Consider the following 25,753-nt stretch of genomic DNA (forward strand, 5'->3'; position numbering starts at 1 on the left):
AGACCAGAGGACAGAGTCAAGTGACCAACCAGTCCAGCCTTTGGCTGCCTGGGTCTGATCCTCCTTGTATGAAGCTACGTTCCTCCCACCTCAGCCCCCTGTTGTCTCACCTCAGCAACGCCCCCGCCCCCCCCCCCCCCCGTTGTCTCGGGGTGTCGGGGGTGGGGGGAGGCGGTTCCCAGTTTGACTCCTCATTGGCCTGCCAGCTCTGAAGGCAGAGATGCCATCCCCCTGTTTCCCCTCCAGCCCCTCACACTTCACCAGCAGGGGCTGTGGCAGCTGCTATTCTGTCCTGGTGCTGAAGGTGGGGGGCATGATGGGCTGGGCTGGGGTGGCCTGGTGGGTGAGTAGAGGGGTCAGATTCCCCTCCCCCCACCCCACACACACACCCTCGCCTTTGCAGGAGCCTCCTTAGCCCCTTCACCACAAGCTGGACAAGGATGGTGGGAACTCCATCCTGGGGTACTTGTGGGGCTGGGCTGGCATTGACCTTCCCCCCAACCTCATGTTCCTGCCCTGACAGGGGGCAGGGGGCATGGAGCTGCAGGCCCCAGAACGCCAGAGCCCCCAGTCCTTATCGCTAGTTCCCACCTGCCAGTCTGGCCAGAGGAAGGAGGGAAAGGAGGTTGGGTCCGGGCCAGGGCGGTGCTTAATGACCCTCAGGGGGCCTAATCGCAGACTGGCAGCCGCTGAGTGGCTCAGGCTGGCTCCTGGAGGAGGCTGATAACGCACCAGCTGGGCCCCCCACCATCTATCGGGGCTGCACAGCCAGTCTCGAGGGGGCATCGCTCGGCGGGCCTGGGAGGGGGAGCCTCTGGGCTGGGACAGGGCGTCAGGGGACGTGGGGATAGCTCTCCGCCCATCCCGCCCTGCGGGAAGGGGATTCTGAGCTCCTTGATTGACAGACAAGGGGGAGGATGTTCCTTCAACGCCTTCCTGCTCCCTCCCCACCCCTTTCTCCCCAGGCCGGACCTCCCCATCCCAAGCCCGTTTTCTCTTTGGCTCTCCCCGCCTTTACTCATCTCCGTGTCTGTGCTCCAGTCTCTTTCCGAGTGCAGTTTTTAGTTCCATTTTCTTGTATCGGTCGTGTGTCTCCCTTCTCCTTCCTCCACCTGAACTCGTGTGTCTCCCTTCTCCTTCCTCCACCTGAACTCATTGTTCACGCCTTCTCGCTCACCTCTCATCCGCCCTCTTTTTCCAGCGGGCTCTCCCCCTGCCTTCCCCCCAGCTCTCCCCACGTGCCTGCGCTGCCCTGATTTCCCTCGAGGCGGGGCGAAGTCCGGTGCCCTCACCCAAGTCTCACTCTTTGTGCAGCTTGACCTCTGGCGGATCCCTCCCCCTGCTCTCTGGGCAGAAGGCGAAGGCTGCCCAGGCCCTGGCTCCAGGACCCAGAGGTTCTATTACTCTCAGAAGCCATTCTTGCTCCTCCGGCTTTCTGGAATACGGCCGGCACCTTTCCTGTTCTTACTCTACCTAAAACGTGTGGATTTCACAGGGTTACATTGTAGGTTACACCCGATCACGCTAAAAGCCCCACCCAGCAACTGCAGAGTTGAAAGTAGATTGCAGCACAGCTTACTTCAGTTAGACTTGAAGAGGAACTTCCAGCCTGGAGTTGGTTTTGAAAAAAGGGTGTGGAGTCCTAGCTTGAGTGTTATTAAGATAGAGTGGCAGGAGCTTGGAATAATTTTCAAGATGACTTCTCTCATGCTCAGAGTGACTTGAGCAGAAACACTGCACTTTTATTGTATTTCAGGGAGCCTAATATCACCAGGGAACGTCTGCGGGGCAGAGTCTCTTCCCCCAGCCCAGGGAAGAGGAGTGGGGGCAATGGGAGGTGTCCATTGTCTGTGACGGCTGTCTTTCTCCTTATCCTACCCTATCTCCTTAGACCAAGCTCTCAGGTGAGTCAGATGGCTGGAACCGGTGGAACTTGCTCTGGGATGAAGATGGAAGGCATTTGCCTCCCCTTCAGATCTGGTCTGTGAGCCTGGAGCCCCCAGCTTGGCTCTCCTCCAAGTTTTCAGACCCCAGCAGTCCACACAGTGGCTGAGAGCTGGGGTTTTAAGAATCATGCAGACTCTAGTTGAAAGTCCAGCTCTTCACCTCACTGCTTGTGGGACCACCTGGGCTTCTGGATGTTCTTTTCACTTGCCGGTAAGACTGCTTCTGTCATGACTTCCCTGTGGGGTTACTGGGAGGAAGCAGAGATAATGTATGTGTTATCCTTGCACCTGAGACTCGCCAGAAGACCCCTTAAGCTCGGCTTATCAGTCACTTCTTCTGGGAAGCTCGCCCTGAGCCCTGAGCTAAGGGCTTCCTCTGGGCCACACCAGCATCTCTGCACTCACTGCCCTGTGTTGCCTGTTTCCTTGTCTGTGTGCAGCTCCAGCGTCAGGTCTGGGAGCTCCTCGAGGGCAGGCAGGGGGTGACTTTCCTCTCTGAGCCACCAGCACCCATGCTTGGGCCCAGGAAAGGGAAGCCCAAGGGGTAGCGAAGAGACCCAGAAGGAGAGACTAAATCCCAGTCCATACCCGTCCACCCCACATAGGTACAGACACACACAGGACTTGCACCCCCGCTCTCAAGCTCTCTCTGGCTGAAGGTCCTGGGGTCAGTGAACACCGATGCTCCATCTGGTCTTCAGTTGGTGGGGAGGGGTTGTTCTCCCCCTCCCCGCCCACGTCTACCCGCAGCCTCAGCTGTCCCCTGGTGGCTGCACACTCATTGAGAAGAGTGGATTCAGTAGAGCCTTTGAACTGGACCTTCAGGGGGCTCTTTCCCCTTGAGCACTGGGACCAAAGACCTTCCTATGGCCGGGCGCTGGGGGCCTCACAGGTTGTGCAGTGCATTGCACTGCAAGCTTCAAGGGCAGCCGGGCCTCCAGCGCCCCCTCTTTGTGTCCATAGAGGCCAGCTCCATGAAAACTTCAGGTTCTGAGTACTAGTGGTGGGGCCAGGCTCTGGGGGACTTAGCATCCGGTCCTCATGACGCACCTCCCTTTCTCTCAGAAATGGTCCGAGAGTCCCATGGCCTCTGTCTTGAGTCATTATTCCAGAGAATAAGGAATGATAATGTTTGTGGTGCCCTGCTCCCTGGAGACCCTGGCTCTGTGGGGAGGAAGAATAGAGAGCTTGATGAGAGAGAGAGTGAGAGGAAGTTCAGGGATGAGTCTCAGGATCGTCCAGAGCAGGCTGGAAAGTGGTGGAACCTCTTGGGGAGCACTGACGGGGTTGTATGAACTGCGCCTCTACCTGCAGCCTGGGGGCCTGCCTCGGCCTACAGGGAGGGGAGCCTTTTCCTGCTTCTCACAAAGGCCCTGGGTAGTGGGGGGCCCCGTGAATCACAGGTGCCAGGGGACGAGCAGGAGTGTGTGGGGTGAGGATGCATTTGGACAAGTGACTTGGGAGCTGGTGGGATGTCTACAGGGAGAGGACTAGGGGGCATTTGGGTGCATAGGGCAGGTCTGAAGTGCAGTTGAGCAATTTCTAGTTCAGCCAGAGATTTTGTTTCCAGTTGGATGCCCACTGGGAGGTTAAGAGGACAGGTCTGGGCCAGGCAGCCTGGACACAACACTGATGTGACACTAATACCATATTGGACAAATCAGTCAACCAAGCTCCAGGTTACTCATCTGTAAACTGGGGAGAGTACATGGTGTCCATTTAATAAGAGGTGTTGTGAAGACTCAAGCAGTGCACATAATATACAGAATAGTGTCAAGTGTACTATTAGTGCACACCATAACATCCACTGGATCATCATAAAAGCAAGAGAGTTCCAGAAAAACATCTATTTCTGCTTTATTGACTATACCAAAGCCTTTCACTGTGTGGATCACAATAAACTGTGGAAGGTTCTTCAAGAGATGGGCATACCAGATCACCTGATCTGCCTCTTGAGAAACCTGTATGCAGGTCAGGAAGCAACAGTTAGAACTGGACATGGAACAATAGACTGGTTCCAAATAGAAAAGGAGTATGTCAAGGCTGTATACTGTCACCCTGCTTATTTAACTTATATGCAGAGTACATCATGAGAAATGCTGAGTTGAAGGAAGCACAAGTTGGAATCAAAATTGCCAAGAGAAATATCAATAACCTCAGATATGCAGATGACACCACCCTTATGGCAGAAAGGGAAGAAGAACTAAAGAGCCTCTTGATGAAAGTGAAAGAGGAGAGTGAAAAAGTTGGCTTAAAGCTCAACATTCAGAAAACTAACATCATGGCATCTGGTCCCATCACTTCATGGCAGATAGATGGGGAAATAGTGGAAAGAGTGGCTGACTTTATTTTCCTGGGCTCCAAAATCATTGCAGATGGTGACTGCAGCCATGAAATTAAAAGATGTTTACTCCTTGGAAGGAAAGTTATGACCAACCTAGACAGCATATTAAAAAGAAGAGACATTACTTTGTCAACAAAGGTCCATCTAGTCAAAGCTATGGTTTTTCCAGTGGTCATGTATGGATGTGAGTGTTGGACTATAAAGAAAGCTGAGCACCGAAGAATTGATGCTTTTGAACTGTGGTGTTGGAGAAGACTCTTGAGAGTCCCTTGGATTGCAAGGAGATCCAACCAGTCCATCCTACAGGAGATCAGTCCTGGGTGTTCATTGGAAGGACTGATGTTGACGCTGAAACTCCAATACTTTGGCCACCTGATGTGAAGAGCTGACTCATTTGAAAAGACTCTGATGCTGGGAAAGATTGAGGGCTGGAGGAGAAGGGGACAACAGAGGATGAGATGGTTGGATGACATCACTGACTCGATGGACATGGGTTTGGGTGGACTCTGGGAGTTGGTGGTGGATAGGGAGGCCTAGTGTACAGTTGTTCATGGGGTTGCAAGAACTAGGACACGACAGAGCGACTGAACTGAACAAATGTTAGCTTTTGTCTTATTATTGTTATTATTACAGGATGAACTCGGTTGGATGCAGGACCACTCTGTGTCAGAGTTAGCAAAATCCTTAGAGTCATTTAGCCCAGTTTAGTATTAATAATATTGCACAGTGGAATCTGAAGCCCAAGGAAGGGATGGCCCGTGCCCAATGTCATGTGACAATCAGAGTGAGAGGCAGGCAAGAGGCTCTGCATGGCTGGTTGGAACAGAATATGCTGGGCCCAGCTGCTCACCTGGACCTCTGGAGGAGCCAACATACTGGGGCTGGTTCGTTCTGTATTGCTGAGGCGGGTACTGTTCCGTACGTGGACTTTGCAAATGAGTAGCCTGGCTTCTCACCAGTTCAGGCTGTGAGCTTGGGGTGTGGGATGGGGGTGGTGGTGAGAATGGGTGCTGGCGAAGTGGAGGAGGGGTCGAGGAGGAGAGTGAGCTCCAGCAAGCAGGGAATAAAAGGAGAGAGAGGGATGGGAAGAAGCTGATGGAAGAATCTTCCAGGTGCCAAGAGCTAACAAGTTGCAACAAGAGATTGGGAAGGGCCGTCCCTTCAACCCAAAGGCAGTGATGGTAATTTGCATGTTGAAGCTAACAGCTATTTTGTGGTGTGTAGGATGATTTCTGATTGGAGATTTATTCTGATCCTATTTTCTTGAGGAAAAATTGCAGACTCAGAAAGGGAGGTAAATTGCTTAAGGTCACACAGTCTGGAAGTGGCATTGGGCCCTGCTCTTTTGATGTTAAATTCATTGTTAATTTTACCTCAATATAGGGTTCCGTGTGTGTGTGTGTGTGTGTGTGTGTGTGTGTGAGAGAGAGAGAGAGAGAGAGAGATGGGTAGATGAAGAGGAAAATAGAGTGTTTGTCACTGTAGCACTCACAGTCCATTGGAAAGAGGCATCTGGGAACTGGAGAGCGGTCCCCTTAGTAACTAAGCAGATGCTCGGCAATGGCTACTTCTGCCTCCATCCTGCCTGCTCATTCCTCTACATCTTCCACCTCCAGCACTCTGCCAAATCTGCCCTCACTAGGAGCACAGAATCCTGTCTTCTTGTTGCAAGACACAGTGGCCTGTCTGATGCTTCTGCTCTCAACACAATAGGATGATGGCCATTTTCTCTGGGAGTTCTTCCTGACCACCCTGGTGAACCCTCAGCGCTCCAGGCTCACACAGACCCGTGGACTCACAGCCTCACGTTGGTCATGGTGTTGCTCTCTGAACAAGAATGCTGATCTCTGTGAGGCAGAGACCAGAGCTGCCGTGTTTGTTGTGATGTCCGAGTGCCTGGCATAGGTCCGGAATAATGGGAGGTCCCCGGTCAATGGTGCCTGAATGAATGTCATAGGGATCTTATCCTCTCCATTTATTTACATTCCTTCCTATGAAGTATCAGCTTCTGAATCAGCATCTTCAGCCCCTTCCCCTTTAGGACCCAGTTACCTCCTGCACAACTCTACAGGAACCTCAGACCAAGATGGAATTCTGGTTCTCTTACTCATCTGAGTATGCTGCTAGGGGTACCACCACTCATCCACCCAGGCCAGAGGCGGGATGCACTCCAAATCCCCCTCCCTCACTCCACCCCATCTCCCCTGCTTCAGGTCTGCAGCTTGCATGGATGTTTGCAGCAACTCTCTGTTCTTCTCCTTGTTCTCACTCTTGCTTCATGCTCAAACTATCCTCCACACATGGTCACTCGAGAGACCTTTCCCAAACAGAGTCAAGCGGTACCCAGCCTGTCACACCTGTGAGGTGAGCCTCCCTCCTCCAGGAGTGGGCCTGAACTTGAAGCCAGACTTTGCTGGGCAAATCCTGTCCTGCCAATTTTATTTATTTATTTATTTATTTCCAATTTTATACCAGCATGATGTTGGGCAAGTTAGTAACGTTGGTGCATCTCAGCACCTGAATATGAAAATTAAGGGTAAATTGATGCCCGTCTTATTGGGTTGCAGTGAACAGTAAATGAGTTAATATATGTTCAGGAAGCATAGAGTAAATAAATACTTAGTGAGTGCTAGCAACAGTCATCTTTCTTTTCCTCTTTTGCCTGCAATGTCTTAATTAGCCACGAGATGGCACTTTGCTACTTTCCTTCCTCCCCTACCACAGTGCTTCACATCTCAGTGCCTATTTGTTTATGTTCTGGGCTTATGCTTTCCATTCTGCCAGCCTCACCAACTTCAGGAATGCTTTCTGATACATCGTTCCCACTCCAAATTCACCAGGTGGATTATATTTTCTGTCTGCGAGCTCCTGGAGGGCATGACATCTCCAGGTCCCTGGGCAGAGTCCCTACATAGAAGAAGAGCTGTGTCTGTCAGATGAATGAATATGTGTCAGCCAGTCCCAGCTCAGCCACTTAAATAATTTGCATGATCTTGGGCAAATCACTTTCCCTCTCAAGTTTTTTTTTTTTTCCTTGAATGGACATCAAAGAGGCTCTACAACATATCTGTGAAGACAGTCCAGTGCAAAGCCTTAGTAAGATCTGACATGGTGTAGACCCAGGGCCACCTTGCCCAGACACCTGCCTGCCAACCATGGAGCATTCTCATTGCCCATCAGCTATTACCCACTTGTGCTTACTCCTGTCTGCTATCCCAGTTGAGGGTATTAGAAACGAGTTTACCTCTTCCTCAAGGTCCTTCTTTATTAAGTATGGTCTGGAGTTAGTCTGCAAGCTGGCTGGCCTGGGTGGGCTGAGGCGTAGTTGATGGTTCAGCTGAGTCCAGTGGGCTCCCATTTGCCTGGAAAGCACAGGCTCAGCCTCCCTGTCCCTGAAAGGCCCACTGTCCTCCTGAATGGGGCTCTCCTGGGCCTTGTTTCCTTCACTCTGGTTCCTGATGTCCCAGCTCTGGCTGGGGTGGGACACTGCCTCTGTTTGGATGACCTTAGTCATTGTGCTTCTCCCATAAAAACCCTGAAAACAATGACTCTGCCTTAGGACAAACTCCCAGGAATGGGATGACGCCATGAAAGAATATAAGCGTTTTTGAGGCTCTTGCAAAGTACATGCTCACCAGTGATTTCTTTAACAGTTGAAGCCATTTATACTTAATCAGTTCACTGTAAACAGTGTGGGTGGGGGAAGATTCCAGTTTGCTTTGGTGCCAAACACTTAAAAATTGTTCACAAAGTACAATACTTTCTTTTTGCCAAATGTCTGTTTTGTCTTTTATCCTTTCTCCTTATTGCTGGCAGTATCTTGAAAAGCCACCAAATGGCAGCGCTCACACACAATCCTTGGGATGCTTAGTGCTATCAGCAACCCCTTTTCCTGTTTGTAGAGGGGAATCTGCCCAGGCCGAGGGTCCGAGCGTAGTGACCACTGATAGGATCCCTGAGAGATGTGGGGGTGGCCCAAATGGAGAGATCCCTGGTTGGAAGTCAGGTGTTTGGGATTCTAGAACTTGTCCTGTCCTGCCTTAAGTTTAGCTACCATTTATTTCCTGAGGATCATCACATCAGGAGCATCCAGCACCAGGATTTGTGTCTATATTTACAATTCCTTTTCCTGTGCACTGGCTCTCTTAAAATTATATGTATCCCACTGCAGATATGCTGGAATTTCCATGTCTACAATGGCACCCTCAGGCATGGGGACTTGGTTGTTCTCTGTAGACCCTATCTCTGCCTAAATACCCCATAACTGCCTCACTCCATGTTAAGCAAGAGTTCTACAGGGTATGGTATCTTATAATATTCCAAATGGAAACTCAGATACAGGGCTATCTATATTCAGAATTCCTTGTAAATATCTAGGGTTTTTATATACCCTTATCAATTTACCCATTCCCTAGAGAGTGTAATAAGAGAGTATAAATGATGCAGTTACTTCTGTTAATCATAAGGGAAGATAGCTGAGGATAAAGCTGTCATGCAGAGATATGCAGAGATGAAAGTAATCTAGATGTTGAGTTGAAGCCAGATCAAACTGTGCTTGAAAGCCACCCTACGACTAGTTACATGAACCAATAATTTCTTTTTGCAGTTGAAGTCAGCTTGAGTTTTTGATATATTTTTTTTGTGGGTTACACCAAAAGGAAACCTATGTGATCCAGGAGGATATCAGGATTATTTCTAACAGTTGTTAAAACCAATTAGAAATATCCTAAATTATACAACTTATCCCCAAACCATATAGATGTATTTTGCCATTATATTTATCTTCATATTCTTCCTCTGGTAATAAAATTCCTTCATTAATCATTATATGAGGAGACTTAATATTAGCAAGCTTTCTTTAGGAACACATGGATTCCATTCTTAGACTTTAGGATTATTTGGCATGTGAGTATGGGAGGCTTGTAGCAATCTGGAGTTAGCTCGAAGTGGAGCAGAGTCAGGGCCAGGGCCATTTTGCATTTAGCCATGACAAATGCTGCCCAATGCAGTTCCAGGGGACACCAGGGAGGAAAAGTAATATTTGATAAATCTGTATATTATTAGAAACATGAGACAATCTTTTTTTATATGACACCTTTTCCAGGGAAACAAAATCCATATTCTAAACCAAACCAAGTTTGTGATAAAATCCAGGAAAGGTTTTAAGTATACTGGGACCATAAAGTTCCTTTGTGTCAAGACTAAGGGATAGTGAATTGTATCAACAATTGATTCTGCAGGATCCGTAGAACTAGAAAAAGTTTTTCAAATTATGGAGAAGAAACACTAGTTTTACTATTATTCGTTTAGAAATCTGTGCAGTTGAGCATGAGAATGTTTTTTTTTTTGACAGAGACAAAAGAGGGTTTTTAATAAGTAAACTATGCAGCATGTAATGTTTTACATTCACAATTCCGCTCTCTGTTGCCACGACAATTTACCCTAGTTTTGAATTTGCAGTAAAGAGCATGAGAATATTAAACCCGGTTATGCTCAGTGGATTACGCTGATTGTTAAAGCAGGTTTTTCTCATACCATATTGGAGTTTCCTTGGGGGCTCAGATGGCAAAGAATCTGCCTGCAATGCAGGAGACCCAGGTTCCATCCCCAGTCAGGAAGATCCCCTGGACAAGGGCGTGGCAACCCACTCCAGTAGTCTTGCCTGGAGAATTCCACCGACTGAGGAGCCTGATGAGCTATAGTCCGTGGGGTCGCAAAGATTCGGACACGACTGAGCAACTACTATGGGAAAGGGACATTAGGAACTTAGAACAGGAATTTAGATTGTGCCTGGGTGCTGCCAACGTTGCCTTGTCTGGGGTGGAGATGACTGGCATCCATACATGCCCACTCGCCAAGGAACAGAGCTGTCCTTTATGAAATTAACTGATCTCTTTGGGGGCTGGTCTGAACTCCCTGGCCATAAGAGCAGACAAGCCAGGTAACGTGGTCGGGATCCGCCGTAGTGCCAGTGAGCTGTGGGGTTAGAGTGAGTGAATTTTGCCAAGCAAGCACTACTGTACACTTCCATCCTGTCAGTTCGAGTCTTTACCTTGATCCAGCTGAGAACGGTAGGAAGGCACAGGAGTGTCTTTTTTTCCCACAATTTTCCTTGGAGAATCTCAAGGGGTAAAGATCTGTAATGGAGTGAAGGTCCTCCACTTCCCCCCACCCTCAGACTCTACACATATCATGAATGCAATTCCTAAAGCTAACTCTAGGAACTGACAAAGCCTGGGTACTACAAGCCTAGCCTGATGCTCCTAAAGGCCTGCCACTGAAAACACATCTGGAGCAAGCCGAGACTACAATCTAGGGGCAGACCTAATATGTCCCTAGGGTAAAAAGCAACCATGAGTCATTAGGACAATTAAAATATAATCTTAGCCAAATCTATTGACTTCATTATTTTCCCTTCAGGGCTTCCCTTGTGGTTCAGACAGTAAAGTGTCTGCCTGCAATGTGGGAGACCCGGGTTCGATCCCTGCTGGACATGGGACAACAGACTGGTTCCAAATAGGGAAAGGAGTAAGTCAAGGCTGTATATTGTCACCCTGCTTATTTAACTAATATGCAGAGTACATCATGTGAAATCCTGGGCTGGATGAAGCACAAGCTGGAATCAAGATTGCCAAAAGAAATATCAATAACCTCAGATGTGCAAATTGTTATGCCCAGTGTCTGAATCCCCTAGCCAGAAAAGAGAAGGCCTCCATGACAATGCAACACGCAAAGGGAAATTTATTGCTGACTCGAGTCAGGGCCCCTGCTGCAACCAACGCAGTGGTGCAAAGTCAGAGAGCCCTGAGCCCCAGTTTCCACACACATTTATAGGGTGCTCAATTTCAAACATAAGCAGTGGGTAGTTATCACAAGCAGACTGGTTACATGTTTATGAAGCAATTTCATTGGTCAAACACACTTTAAAATTTTCGCGCGCAGGGGACTCTCCCGGAGGTTTACTGGGCGTGTGCTGATTGGCTGGTCTCTGGTGGCCTGTTGAGGGCAGATAATTACCCCACCCTCGGGAGAAACTGAAGCTTAGGCTTACTCATAGTTCAGGGTGCCTGTCATGGCACTAGTTATGCCCGTCTCACATTCCCCCCTGTCTTGTACCTGTAGAGGAATCTTTCTTTTCACCATCCTGAGCCACTGGCTGATATTGTTGGCTCAATACCATAATCTCAATGGTGTTTAGGCGTTGTTTAACAAATGACATTAGCTGGTTTAAAATACAAGGGCCAAATGTCAGTATTGTTCTGCCCGTAGTCCGAGTCCCCGGTCGGGAAAGAAGACTCCTTGAAACAATGCAACTTGCAATAGGGAATTTATTACTGACTCGAGCCAGGGCCTCCCGCCCTCACCAAGGGTGTGAGGATGAAAGGCCCTGAGCCCCAGTTCTCTCGGGTATTTATTAGGTCAAAATAAGCAGCAGGTAGTTGGTGCAATCGGATTGGTTACACAGTGGGTAGTTGGCATAAGCGGATTGGTTACACAGTTGCAAGGTAATTTTTGTTGGCCCAATGTGGGGCTTTCAGCTTTCCCCTGATAGGTTCCCTTTTTTCTTGCTAGGCATATGTTGATTGGCTAGCTCCAGGAGGCCTGATAATTATGTTACCCTGGGAAACCAGGCCTACTCCTAATCTAGGCTGCCTGTCATGGCGTTAGCCGTGACAGCCTCACATTTCCCCCCTGTCTTTGTACTTTTGTAGAGGAATCTTTCTCTTCACTCTGTGAAATTGACTGATATTTTTGTCTCAATACCATAATTTGGATGGTATTTAGGTGCTCTCTAATAAATGAGACCAGTCGGTTTAAAATGCATGGACCAAAGGTCAGTAACAATATTAATACTGAGTGGACCCAGGAGGGTGGAAATCAAAGTGGTCAACCAGGGGGAGCGCTGAAACCAAGATTCAAACCAGCCTTGTTGGGCTTCTCGTTCTCTCTTCTGCTGGGCTAGTCCCTCTCTTACTTTTTGGAGAGATTTTTGTCTAAACCTCTCCTATTCTGTAGCCAATGGACTGTTCCCATAGTTTCGCAACCCCAAGCGGGGCAATAAAAAGAGTCAATTTTCTCACACTTTTCAATTTGGTTCCGATCCCTTCTTCCCTCCGGGCAAACATAGACAGGCACCTGTTCGTAGTACTGTGGGCCTTTTTGCTTACAGTTACGGGTGAACAGACCGAAAGAGCCGTGGGCAAAGAACTTGGTCAGTTGGTGGGGACCAAACCCATTACCGTCAGCCGCCATCACGCACAAATCAAAGGTCAGTACTGGCCCCCATGTCCCTTTGGGGGCCACGTTGGAGCTCGAATTAAGCATTTCTCCAGTCTCAGGATTGTAGATCACCCAAGTCAGGTTAGCCGGCTGATGGGGGTTGTGGCTGGTTGCTCCTGGGCCGATGAAAACTGTTATCAGCAGGATGGTTAAGAGGACTCCCGTTGTACGAGTTTCAGTTTTAAAGGGTTTGACGGGTGAGGTCTTGCCTCCCATTCTGCTTGTGCCTTCTCCTGTTCTTCTGGGGTGGCTTGCCGCACGTGATTGCAGTGAACCCAGGGCCTGATCCCATCGACCTTAACAGCAGTAGGAGTGGTAAGGAGAACAACATAAGGGCTTTTCCATCTAGGTTCTAATGTTTTAGATTGGTGTCATTTTACCCAAACCCAATCACCTGGGCCAATATTATGTGAGGGGATGGTCCCCTTGCTTGTTCCCTCGTGTATCTCTTGAATTAATTTTCAAACATGGCTATGTACCTTACTTAATGTCATCAGTGATTGCTGGAATTGTCCCAAGGTAGGGGGTGGTAGGTATTTTTTTTCTTGAATATAGGACACACAGGAGGGGGTCTTCTATACAGAATCTCAAAAGGGGTAAAATTCAGCTTATAAGGGGTGTTACACGCTCGAAAGAGCGCGAAGGGAAGGAGGGTCACCCAGTCCCCGCCAGTCTCCATTGTCAACTTTGTCAAAGCTTTTTTTAGGGTCTGATTCATTCTCTCAACCTGTCCTGAGCTCTGGGGATTATATTCACAATGTAACTTTCATTTTGACCCCAGAGCTTGGGCCAGCCCTTGTACAATCTGGCTCACAAAGGCAGGTCCGTTGTCAGAACCCATAGTCACTGGCAGCCCGTACCCAGGCACTATCTCCTCTAAGATCTTTTTAGCAACCACTGTTGCTGTCTCTCCCTTAGTGGGGAAGGCTTCTACCCACCCTGAGAAGGTATTTACCAGAACCAACAGATAGCGATACCCGTGCTTGCCTGGCCTTACCTCAGTGAAATCTATCTCCCATTGTAGCCCTGGTTCTTCCCCTCGGTATCTCGTTCCAGTGTGCTGCCTTTTCCCTGTCCTCATCAGCTGGCATGCTTTGCAAGCCTGGATTATCTCTCGTACAGCTGCATTTTGTCGAGGGAACCTCAGGCAGGCTGTCTGGAGAAGTGTCAAGGTCTTTTTCTCCCCCAAGTGTGTAGTTGTGTGCAGGTGTTCACATAGGTGATGACCCAGGATGGTAGGCAATATCAGGTTGTTGTTTTGATCTCGGTACCATCCATCTTTGTCATCCTTCTGGAGGGTGGTATCCCGTTGATCCAAACGACGTCAAGGAGGAAATAGTCGGGGACTGGCGGCAGAGTCTCCATACCAGGAGGTGGAAGTCCCATGGCTAATATGGGGGCAGCGTAGTCCTGGTTGGCTGCTTTAAAACCCCTTCGATGGCGTGGGGGGTGTAACCCCAGAGTTGCTGTCCATACGTCAACCTGTCAGCGTCGCGGACGAGGAAGGCAGTGGCTGCAATGATGCGAAGGCAAGGGGGCTACCCAGAGGCCACCGGGTCTAATTGCTTTGAAAGGTATGCTACCGGCCGCTTTCATGGTCCCCATTGTTGCATCAAGATCCCCTTTCCTATTCTTTGCTTTTCATCTACAAACAGCTGGAATGGCTTATTTGGGTTAGGCAGGTCAAGGGCTGGGACTTTTAGTAGGGCCCGTCTGAGTGTCTGGAAAGCCTGTTTCATTGGCTCAGTCCAAGTCTAGTTTGGGGTCTCTTTACTTCCCTCATACAAGGGCCGGGCCTTCTCAGCAAACCCCACAGTCTGCAATATCTAACAGTCCCCAGAAACTCTCTCACCTGGCAGGGAGTCTTGGGCTCTGGTATCTGCAATATTGTTTCTTTCATGGCCTGAATTAGCCACCTTTTCCCCTGCCTGATCTTATACCCCAAATAGGTGACCTTTTGCCGGGCTATTTGTGCCTTCTTTGTGCTAGAACGATACCCCAAGGTGCCTAGAGTCTGTAAGAGGTCACTGGTGGCACGGCTGCATGCCTCCTCTGTGGTTCCAGTCAACATAAGGTCATCCACATATTGTAGCAGGATGATCTCCGGGTGGCGAGTCCAATATTCATAGAGGTCCTCACTCAAAGCCTCATTAAACAAGGTAGGGGAGTTTTTGAATCCTTGTGGGAGGTGGGTCCAAGTTAATTGTACTACCGGTTGGCCTTCTCCCTCAGTCCACTCAAAGTCAAATATTTCCTGGCTCTGGGCCGCCAGGGGTAGGCTGAAAAAAGCATCTTTCAAGTCCAACACAGTGTACCAAGTGTACTCAGGCAGTAGACTGCTCAGGAGTGTATACGGGTTGGGGACAGTAGGGTGTATGTCACTCACCCGCTTGTTGACTTCTCGCAGGTCTTGGACAGGTCTGTAATCTGTCCCCCTTGGCTTCTTCACCGGTAGTAAGGGGGTGTTCCAAGGGGATTGGCACCGCTTGAGAATTCCGGCATCTATGAGCCGTCGAATGTGGGGAGTGATCCCCCGCAGAACCTCCTGGCTCATAGGGTATTGCCTCACCCTCATAGGAGTCACCTTGGCTTTGAGTTTGATGATGACCGGATGTCTCTGTTTAGCCAGTCCCATTTTTGCTGTTTCTGCCCATGCCAATGGGTATTTGTGGACCCACGGTTGTATATCTGGTGCTATAACCTCTGAGGGCTTAGGCACAAAAAGTCTGTATTCCTCTCTTAAAGCTAGAGACAAGACATGTATCAGCTGTCCAAGTCCATCCATGACTGACATTCCCCCAGGGTCAAAATGGATCTGAGCATTAACTTTAGCCAACAAGTCTCGTCCAAGTAGAGGGGCTGGGCATTCTGGTATCACCAAAAACGAATGGGACACCTGGTGGGTCCCCAGATTTATTTTCTGTTCCGTGGTCCAACAATATCTTTTTGTCCTCGTGACTCCCTGCACTAAGCTGGTTTTTTTTAGACATTGGTCCCAGTTTTTGATTTAAAACAGAGTGTTGGGCACCAGTGTCCACCATGAAGCCAACGGGTTTCCCCTCCACATGTATGGTTACCCAGTACTCGGGGAGGGGTGCCGAGTCTTGACTCCCCTAGTCACTGTCTTCCCCCGCATATAGAACTCGAGTTCCAGGGGAAATTCTCTCTCTCTGGGTTGTTCCTCTCTTTGAGTCCCTCTTAGGGCACTCATTTTTCCAGTGCCCCCATTCTTTGCAGCAAGAGCACTGATCTTTCTTTAGGGCCTGCCTTTTTGGTCTCTCTTTTTCTCCCATCTGGGGGTCACAAGGCTCCCTCAATTCTGTTCCGGCCTTCATCCCCGCAAAAAGAATCTTGGCTGGCTCTCTCTGGTTCTTCCGGTTTTCCTTTGCCCTATGTTCCCTATTTTCTTTTCTGATCTTCTCAGCTAGTTCCCTTTCTTCCCGACGAAGTCGTTCCTCCCTTTCTTCTGGGGTCTCCCTATTATTAAATACCTTTTCAGCTGCTTTCAGTAAGTCTTGTATTGTCTGTTCTCTTAACCCCTCTATCTTTTGTAATTTCCTCTTAATATCTGGGGCTGCCTGCTTCACAAACTCTAGTAGAACTGCAGCACGTGATTCCTCAGCCTGGGGATCTATAGGTGTATATTGCCTAAAGGCTTCCATGAGCCTCTCTAGGAAGGCTGATGGGCTCTCAGTGGGCTCTTGTCTTACTAAATTTACCTTCGCCAAATTTGTCGGCTTCCTAGCTGCAGCCCGCAGGCCAGCCATTAGAGTCTGGCGGTACACTCGGAGATGCTCCCTACCTTCTACTCGCTCAAAATCCCAGTTAGGCTGCGACAGAGGAAACCCCTTGTCCACGAGATGAGGCTGGGCGGTTGATCTCCTGTCGACCCCTGGGACCCGTTTCCGCGCCTCTGCCAGGATTCGTTCCCGTTCTTCCGTGGTGAAGAACACCTGCAACAGCTGCTGACAATCATTCCAGGTGGGGTTATGAGTGCATTGGGGGGGGGGGCGCTCTTCCACCCGGGGGAACCTGCAACGGAGGAGGGGCATATGGCGGGGGACTAATTTCTGTCTCCAAGTCAATCAGGTTCTGGTACGAGGATTCCTGCAAGGCCGGTTTTGGGCCCTTATTCTTCTTGGCTTCTTCTGGGGGAGTGGGAGTTTCCATAACCAGGGCCTGTAAATTAGGAGAATCAGGGAGTTTGTGAACAAAAGGTTTTACCCATTTGGGCAGATCTTCTACTAGACCTTGCCAAACTATAACATAAGGTACTTGGCTGGAGTGGCCCCAGGGATCAGGAGCCATAACTTTTTCTTTCACCGCCCGAATAATAGAAGGTTGAAAAGTTTCCTCTGGAGGCCATCCAACTTGGAAGGTGGGCCACTCTGCAGAACAAAAGATTATTAATTTACTCTTTGTAACCAGTAGCAACAGATCATACGCTCTAGTCCTGACATCCGAGAAATGATCAGTCATGAGAGAGAGTGGGGTGGATTTTCTTTGTCCCATAGTGAGAGTCAGAAGAAAGTCACTGAGAATTACCACCAAAAAATCCTATCGGGAGTGGTGGCGGCCAGCAGGTTGGGCTTGTGGTATGCTTTTGGAACTGCTTATGTGTCTGCGTCGTTGCACGGAAGTTTTCTTGCTGGGGGTGGGCACCCTAGGAGTTTCTAGCCCATTCCGTGACCCCCTTATCCTTTCATGGGAGTCTTCCAGTGGCAGGCACCCTATCGGCTCTTAAGTGCTTGTCCCGTGCCCACACAGACGGGTTTTTTATTGGCCAGATTCTCGGTTTAGAATACGAGAAAAAAGAAAAGAGTTTCACCCTCTCGGGCTCCCGTTACTGGGGCTGACTTGTTGGGAGGCCTTCAGAATCCATCAGGGAGTAGCCCTGGCCGGGACTCATCAGTTGCCCCGACAACTGTCTGCCTGTTCACTGAAACTCCCAGAAACAGAAATGAGGCTCCAAGGCTTTATAGGAAGAAGTAGACACACCAGAGAACAACGAGACAGGAGACAATGCCGGCAGTTATACAGAAAAACACATAGACAGACACACATCGGCCGACAACACAGATCCTCTGGAATAAGGGTCACCTTACCAAATGGCGTCCACTGTTCTCCAGATTCGGGCTTAGGAGAGGAGGTCTCCTTCCTGCAGAGCTGGCTGCCTTCCAGCGTGCTCACTGGCCTCGGCCTCATGTCAGCCAGAACGGCCAATCCATTCCCTCATGGAAAGCTTTCCCTCATGCCAGACACATTCCTGCCTTTTAGCAGGGCCTCGGATTTACACTGGTCTTCCTGCACCAGATACCTTCCTGCTTCACAGCAGGGGCCCGGATTTACACTGGACTTTTCCAGACCTGCCTGAGCACCGGTGCTATTACCTGTCCTTTCCCCCCTTTGTTCCAAAGAGCGTTCTTCCCCGGTCAAGGGATCCCGGACGAGCCCCAAAATGTTCTGCCCATAGTCCGAGTCTCCGGTCGGGAAAGAAGACTCCTCGAAACAATGCAACTTGCAATAGGGAATTTATTACTGACTCGAGCCAGGGCCTCCAACCCTCACCAAGGGTGTGAGGATGAAAGACCCCAAGCCCCAGTTCTCTCGGGTATTTATTAGGTCAAAATAAGCAGCAGGTAGTTGGCGCAATCGGATTGGTTACACAGTGGGTAGTTGGCGCAAGCAGATTGGTTACACAGTTGCAAGGTAATTTTTGTTGGCCCAACGTGGGGCTTTCAGCTTTCCCCTGATAGGTTCCCTTTTTTCTTGCTAGGCATATGTTGATTGGCTAGCTCCAAGAGGCCTGATAATTATGTTACCCCGGGAAACCAGGCCTACTCCTAATCTAGGCTGCCTGCTATGGTGTTAGCCGTGACAGCCTCACAAGTATCAATATTAATATTATGAGTAGGTCCAGGAGGGTGGAGACCAAGGTGGTCAGCCATGGGGAGCATTGGAACCAAGATTCAAACCATCCTTGTTGGGCCTCTTGTTCCCTCTTTCGCTGTGCAAGTCCCTCTCTTACTTTTGCCATAGATTCTCTCACCACTTCTGTGTGGTCCGCATAGAAACAACATTCCTTTCCCAGAGCTGTGCAGACCCCACCCTGTTGGAGAAAGATTAAGTCTAATCCTCTCCTATTTTGCAAAACCACTTCAGATAAGGATGTCAAAGACTTTTCTAAGTGACTAATTGATTCTTCTTTGTGGACTATGTCTTCATCTATAGGGCCCACAGGGAGGAGAGCTCTTGGCCCTGCAAAGATAATGAAGTTATTCTTGTCCCTGCTCCTGCCACTCCGAGGCTGAATAGGGCTGCCACAGTGAATGCGCTAATGGGCTCTCATTTCTGTCTTAGTACTTCCCGGTCCCAATGTGAGTACATTACCTCCTCAGAATGGTATAGGATCTTTGGCATCACAGTGACAAGAACACAGAATTCTTGGCTCGGGCTAAAAACCTTCATATTTAAACATGGTGTTAGCCCCGTGTGTGAACAAACCCACCATCCCCCGACTTCCGGCACTAGCCAATTTTTGCCAGGTAAGCTGATATTACCAATAGTCTGAGCACAAAGAGAGGTCTTATCCCTTGGTACTGTGCCCAAACAGACCCCCTGTCCCCATACCTCTTCCATCGTGAGGCCTATCTTACGCTCTTCCCACCAGCATTGAGGGGGATTGGGACTGAAGACAAGTTGTAGGAGACATTGAGGCCTACGGCCTCATAGAAGGGGGGGTGGAGGTTATAACAGAGCCAGCAGGATTGGGTCGCATTTGGGTCGGTATGGTTTAGAGCCATAAGAGTGGCATTTACTATGGCCCATAGGGGGTCTTGAGTCACTGAGCTAGCAGTTACAGTTAGATGGCCCGGGGTGCTTGTCAGATTACCTCTGGTGCCTGGGGTAGAGGAGGTGCTGTTTGACCTCAGCGAGTCTGGCCCAGAGGTGGTTGTCTGAGGGGTCGTCTTGTGCCCCGGTGCCGTTTTGACCAGGTTGGGACCCAGACTATGTACCTGTACCGGCTCAATCACCTGTTTAATGGTCAAGAGCTCTCCTGGGTAAGAAGTCACATGAAGTTGTAAGCCCCAAGTTAGCCCTGCAGTCCAGCGGCTTTCTTTTTTTGCTCGGTCCTGATTGAACTGTACCCGTACAAAAGGCCCTTGGTGTTTGGAATCACTAAAGGTGAATCTAACTAAATCTCTGTTCCCAACATCCCACTTCCGGGGCCCATCACACGAAGTTACACAGCTCCAGCTTGCACAGTAATAGCTTTCTATACCCCCACAAGTTTTTTAATTACCTCTAATGTTGCCTGGGCAAGCATAAAACCCAGGAAAGTCTTCCACTCCATAAGTGTGGGCGTATACGTCCCCCATATGTCCACCCAGGCTTGCATATAGCGGAGTGTGTAGCCCGACCCAGCGTACAAAGAATCTCCTGAGGTTAAAGTACAGGTCTGGCCACCAGGTGTTGAGAGGGTGGATTCCTGAGGTTTCGTTGATTACCTCGTGGGTCTGTCCATCGCTGAGCTTCCAGGTGATCTTGAATGGTTGGTGTGGATTGGATATTCCTGGGTTGATGAGAGTTGTCACCAGTAGGAAACTCAGGAGGCCTCTCGTCAGACGAGTTTCAGTTTCAAAGGATTTGACGGGTGAGGACTTGCCTTCCATTCTGCTCGTGCTCTTTCCTGTTCCTCCGGAGTAGCTTGCCACACGTGATTGCAGTGAACCCAGGGTCTGATCCCGTCAACCTTAACAGCGGTAGGGGTGGTAAGGAGAACAACATAAGGGCCTTTCCATCTAGGTTCTAATACTTTAGATTGGTGCCATTTTACCCAAACCCAGTCACCTGGGCCAATATTATGTGCGGGGATGGCCCCCTTGCTTTGATCCTCATTTATTTCTTGAATCAATTTCCAAGCATGGTTATGCACCTTACTTAATGCCATCAGAGTTTTGCTGGAATTGCCCCAAAGTAGGGGGTGGCAGGCACTTTCCCTCGAAAATAGGACACACAGGAAGGGGTCTTCCAGAATTTCAAAAGGGGTAAGATTCACCTTATAAGGGGTGTTACGTGCCTGAAAGAGTGTGAAGGGAAGGAGGGTCACCCAGTCCCCGCCAATCTCCATTGTCAACTTTGTCAAAGTTTCTTTTAGGGTCCGATTCATTCTCTCAACCTGTCCTGAGCTCTGGGGATTATATTCACAATGTAACTTCCATTTTGTCCCCAGAGCTTGGGCCAGCCCTTGTACAATCTGGCTCACAAAGGCAGGTCCATTTTCAGAGCCCATAGTCACTGGCAGCCCATACCTAGGCACTATCTCTTCTACAATCTTTTTAGCAACCACTATTGTCTCTCCCTTAGTGGGGAAAGCTTCCACCCACCCCGAGAAGGTATCTACCAGAACCAACAGATAGCGATACCTGTGCTTGCCTGGCCTTACCTCAGTGAAATCTATCTCCCAGTGTTGCCCTGGTTCTTTCCCTCGGTACCTCGTTCCCATGCGCTGCTTTTTTTCCTGTCCTCATCAGCTGGCACGCTTTGCAAGCCTGGATTATCTCTTGTACAGCTGCATTTTGTCGAGGGAACCTCAGGCAGGCTGTCTGGAGAAGTGTTAAGGTCTTTTTCTCCCCCAGGTGTGTAGTTGTGTGCAGGTGTTCACACAGGTGACGACCCAGGATGGCAGGCAATATCAGGTTGTTGTTTTGATCTCGGTACCATCCATCTTGGTCATCCTTCTGGAGGGTGGTATCCTCGTTGATCCAGGTGAGAACAGGGAGAGAATAATCGGGAACTGGTGGCAAGGTCCCCATACCAGGAGGTGGAAGTCCCACGGCTAATATGGGGGTGGCGTAGTCCCGGCTAGCCGCTTCTTGAGCAGCTGCATCAGCGGCAAGATTGCCCCATGCCTTAGGGTCTTCTCCTTTCTGGTGACCGGGGACATGTACTATAGCTACTGCCCGGGGTAGTTGGACAGCTTCCAGGAGCCTGCGAATCTCGGGCAGATTTTTGACTTCCTTTCCCTCAGCTGTTCGAAATCCCCTATCTTGGTATATTGGACCTTGAATATGGGCAGTGCTGAAAGCATATCGGCTGTCAGTCAAAATGGTGACTCTCTTCCCTTTGGCTTGCTCCAGAGCCTGTATTAGGGCAACCAATTCTGCTTTTTGTGCAGAAGTGTTTGGGGGAAGGGTCTTAGCCCATACTGTCTGTCCTGAATCATCAACTATGGTGGCTCCCGCCTTCCTTTGCCCATCTTTTACATAACTGCTCCCATTGGTGAACCATACTAGCTCACTGTTGCTTAGGGGTACATCAGTTAAGTCTTTTCATGCTGCCAGGTCCTCAGCCAGTATCTCACTGCAATCATGGAGAGGGCCGTCTTTCTCTGGATTAGGTAGGAGTGTGGCTGAATTCAGGAAGCAAGGGGTCTGAAAACGCACCTGTGAGGCATCAAGCAGCAAGGCCTGGTAATGTGTCAAGTGGGCACTGGAGATCCACTTACCCGGCGGCTGCTTTAAAACCCCTTTAATGGCGTGGAGGGTGTAAACCAAGAGTTGATGTCCATACGTCAACTTGTCAGCATCGCGGGTGAGGAGGGCAGTGGCTGCAATGATGCGAAGGCAAGGGGGCCACCCAGCGGCCACCGGGTCTAATTGCTTTGAAAGATATGCTACCGGTCGCTTCCATGGACCCCACTGCTGCGTCAACACCCCCTTTCCTATTCTTTGCTTTTCATCTACAAACAGCTGGAATGGCTTATTTGGGTTAGGCAGGTCAAGGGCTGGGACTTTTAGTAGGGCCCATCTGAGTGTCTGGAAAGCCTGTTTCATTGGCTCAGTCCAAGTCTAGTTTGGGGTCTCTTTACTTCCCTCATACAAGGGCCGGGCCTTCTCAGCAAACCCCATGATCCACAATCTGCAATATCCAACAGTCCCCAGAAACTCTCTCACCTGGCAGGGGGTCTTGGGCTCTGGTATCTGCAATATCATTTCCTTCATGGCCTGAGTTAGCTACCTTTTCCCCTGCCTGATCTTATACCCCAAATAGGTGACCTCTTGCCGGGCTATTTGCGCCTTTTTTGCACTAGCACGATACCCCAAGGTGCCTAGAGTCTGTAAGAGGTCACTGGTGGCACGGCTGCATGCCTCCTCTGTGGTTCCAGCCAACATAAGGTCATCTACATTTGTAGCAGGATGACCTCTGGTTGGCGAGTCCGATATTCGTAGAGGTCCTCACTCAAAGCCTCATTAAACAAGGTAGGGGAGTTCTTGAACCCCTGTGGGAGGCGGATCCAAGTTAATTGTACTACCGGTTGGCCTTCCCCCTCAGTCCATTCAAAGGCAAATATCTCCTGGCTCTGGGCCACCAGGGGTAGGCTGAAAAAAGCATCTTTCAAGTCTAACACAATGTACCAAGTGTACTCAGGCAGCAGACTGCTCAGGAGGGTATACGGGTTAGGGACAGTAGTGTTTATGTCACTCACTCGTTTGTTGACTTCTCGCAGGTCTTGGACAGGTCTGTAATCTGTCCCCCTTGGCTTCTTCACCGGTAGTAAGGGGGTGTTCCAAGGGGATTGGCACCGCTTGAGAATTCCGGCATCTATGAGCCGTCGAATGTGGGGAGTGATCCCCCGCCGAGCTTCCTGGCTCATAGGGTACTGTCTCACTCTCACAAGAATTGCCTCAGCCTTTAGCTCGATGATGACCAGATGTCTCTGTTTGGCCAGTCCCAGTCCTGCTGTTTCTGCCCATGCCAATGGGTATTTATGGACCCACGGTTGCACATCTGGTGCTATGACCTCTGAGGGCTTAGGCACAAAAAGTCTATATCTCTTAAAGCTAGAGATAAGACATGTATCGGCTGTCCAAGTCCATCCGTGACTGACATTCCCCCAGGGTCAAAATGGATCTGAGCATTGACTTTGTCAACAGGTCTCTTCCAAGTAGAGGGGCTGGGCATTCTGGTATCACCAAAAACGAATGGGACACCTGGTGGGTCCCCAGATTTACTTTTTGTTCTGTGGTCCAACAGTATCTTTTTGTCCACGTGGCTCCTTGTACTAAGCTGGTTTTCTTAGATATTGGTCCCAGTTTTTGATTTAAAACAGAGTGTTGGGCGCCTGTATCCACCATAAAGCCAACGGGTTTCCCCTCCACATGTATGGTTACCCAGGACTCAGGGTGGGGTACCGAGTCTTGACTCCCCTAGTCACTGTCTTCCCCCACATATAGAACTCGAGTTCCAGGGGAGATTCTTTCTCTCTGGGTTGTTCCTCTCTTCGGGACCCTCTTAGGGAACTCGTTTTTCCAGTGTCACCATTCATTGCAGTAAGCACACTGATCTTTCTTTAGGGCCTGCCTTTTTGGTCTGTCTTTTTCTGCCATCTGGGGGTCACGAGGCTCCCTCAATTCTGTCCTGGCTTTTATCCCCACAAACAGTATCTGAGCTAGCTCCCTCTGGTTCTTCCGGTTTTCCTTTGCTCTATGTTCCCTATCTTCCTTCCTGATCTTCTCAGCTAATTCCCTTTCCTCCCGTCGAATTCGCTCTTCCCTTTCTTCTGGGGTCTCTCTATTATTAAATACCTTTTCAGCTACTTTCAGTAAGTCTTGTATTGTCTGTTCTCCCAATCCGTCTATCTTTTGTAATTTCCTCCTGATATCTGGGGCTGCCTGATTTACAAACACTAACAGAACTGCAGCACGTGACTCCTCAGCCTGGGGGTCCATAGGTGTATATTGCCTAAAGGCTTCCATGAGCCTCTCTAGGAAGGCTGACGGACTCTCAGTGGGCTCTTGCCTTACTAAATTTACCTTCGCCAAATTTGTCGACTTTCTAGCTACAGCCCCCAGGTTAGCCATTAGAGTCTGGAGGTACACTCAGAGACGCTCCCTACTTTCTGCTCGCTCAAAATCTCAGTTAGGCCACAACAGAGGAAACCCCTCATCCACGAGATGAGGCTGGGCGGTTGGTCTCCCGTCAACCCCCGGGACCCGTTTCCGTGCCTCTGTCAGAATTTGCTCCCATTCTTCTGTGGTGAAGAACACCTGCCACAGCTGCTGACAATCATCTCAGGTGGGGTTGTGAGTGAACAAAATGGAATCTAAGAGGTCAATGAGGCCTTGGGGTTTCTCTGAGAAAGGAGGGTTCTGGGTTTTCCAATTGTACAGGTCCCTCGTGGAAAAGGGCCAGTACTGATAGGTTCGCTCTCCTTCCGGGTTAGCTGGTCCCACTTGGACGGGGCGCGCCTGAACAGTGGATGAAGATAACTCTGGGTCCCCAGGGTCTTGCCCACCCCTATCACCCCTAATTCTCTTCTGGGTTCCCAGTGAGGGCCCCCCCCCCCCATGGTCAACTCCCGCAGGCCCTCTCAACCCTCTTGATTCACCTGGGGGAGTTTCTCCCCTCAGAGGGAATTGCAATGGGTGGGGGGGCATACGGCAGAGGCCTTATCTCTGTTTCTAAATCTATCAGGTTCAGATAAGATGATTCCTGAAGGATGGGTTTTGGGTCCTCTTTCTTTTTAGTTTCTTCTGGGGGGGGTTTCCACCACCAGGACCTGTGAATTGGAAGAACTAGGTAGTTTGTGAACTAAAGGTTTTAACCACTCGGGTGGATTTTCCACCAGATCCTGCCAGACCATGACATAAGGAACCTGATCCGGATGACCCCCGGAATCAGGAGCCATAATCTTTTCTTTTGCAGCCTGTATAACGGACGGTTGAAAGGTACCTTCCGGAGGCCATCCAACTTGGAAGTCAGGCCACTTTGCCGAGCAAAAGGTTATTAATTTTCTTTTCTTGACTAGCAAAGACAAGTTATGTGCTCTGGCCATGACATCTGAGAAATGGTCAGTCATAAGAGAAAGTGGGGTAGATTCCCCCTGACCCATAGTCAAAGAGCAAATGGTAGGAGAGAGAGAGAAGAAGTCACTGAGAACGGCCACCAAAAATCCTACCGGGAATGGTGGAGGCCAAGAGGTTGGGCTTATGGTATGCTTTTGGAACTGTTTATGTGCCTGTGTCCGTGCATGGAAGTTTTCTTGCTGGGGGCGGGCACCCTAGAGGTTTCTAGCCCGTTCCGTGACCCCCTCATCCTCTCACAGGAGTCTTCAAGTAGCAGGCGCCCTAATGGCCTTTAAGTGCCTGTCCGTGCCCACACAAGGAATTTTAGGCCACGT

At 49.6% G+C, this 25,753-nt stretch overlaps 1 protein-coding gene across 3 annotated transcripts in view; it reads left to right on the plus strand.

The window, feature by feature from the left end:
* The first annotated feature begins 266 nt into the window (after positions 1 to 266).
* Positions 267 to 25,753, plus strand: part of LOC136152284 (uncharacterized) — a 130,443-nt gene continuing 104,956 nt past the window's right edge. Inside the window, exons 1-2 of one of the 3 annotated variants that reach the window (XM_065913556.1) lie at positions 267 to 304; positions 1,892 to 2,157. In XM_065913556.1, the coding sequence (XP_065769628.1) occupies positions 2,074 to 2,157 (84 nt within the window). In that variant the 5' untranslated portion in view covers positions 267 to 304; positions 1,892 to 2,073. Of the gene's footprint in view, positions 305 to 1,408; positions 1,505 to 1,801; positions 2,158 to 25,753 lie in introns of those variants that run through there. The other 2 variants (XM_065913565.1, XM_065913547.1) reach the window with 2 other exon arrangements.

The sequence above is a fragment of the Muntiacus reevesi genome, chromosome 1, assembly GCF_963930625.1.
Source record: "Muntiacus reevesi chromosome 1, mMunRee1.1, whole genome shotgun sequence".
NCBI classification, from domain to species: domain Eukaryota; kingdom Metazoa; phylum Chordata; class Mammalia; order Artiodactyla; family Cervidae; genus Muntiacus; species Muntiacus reevesi.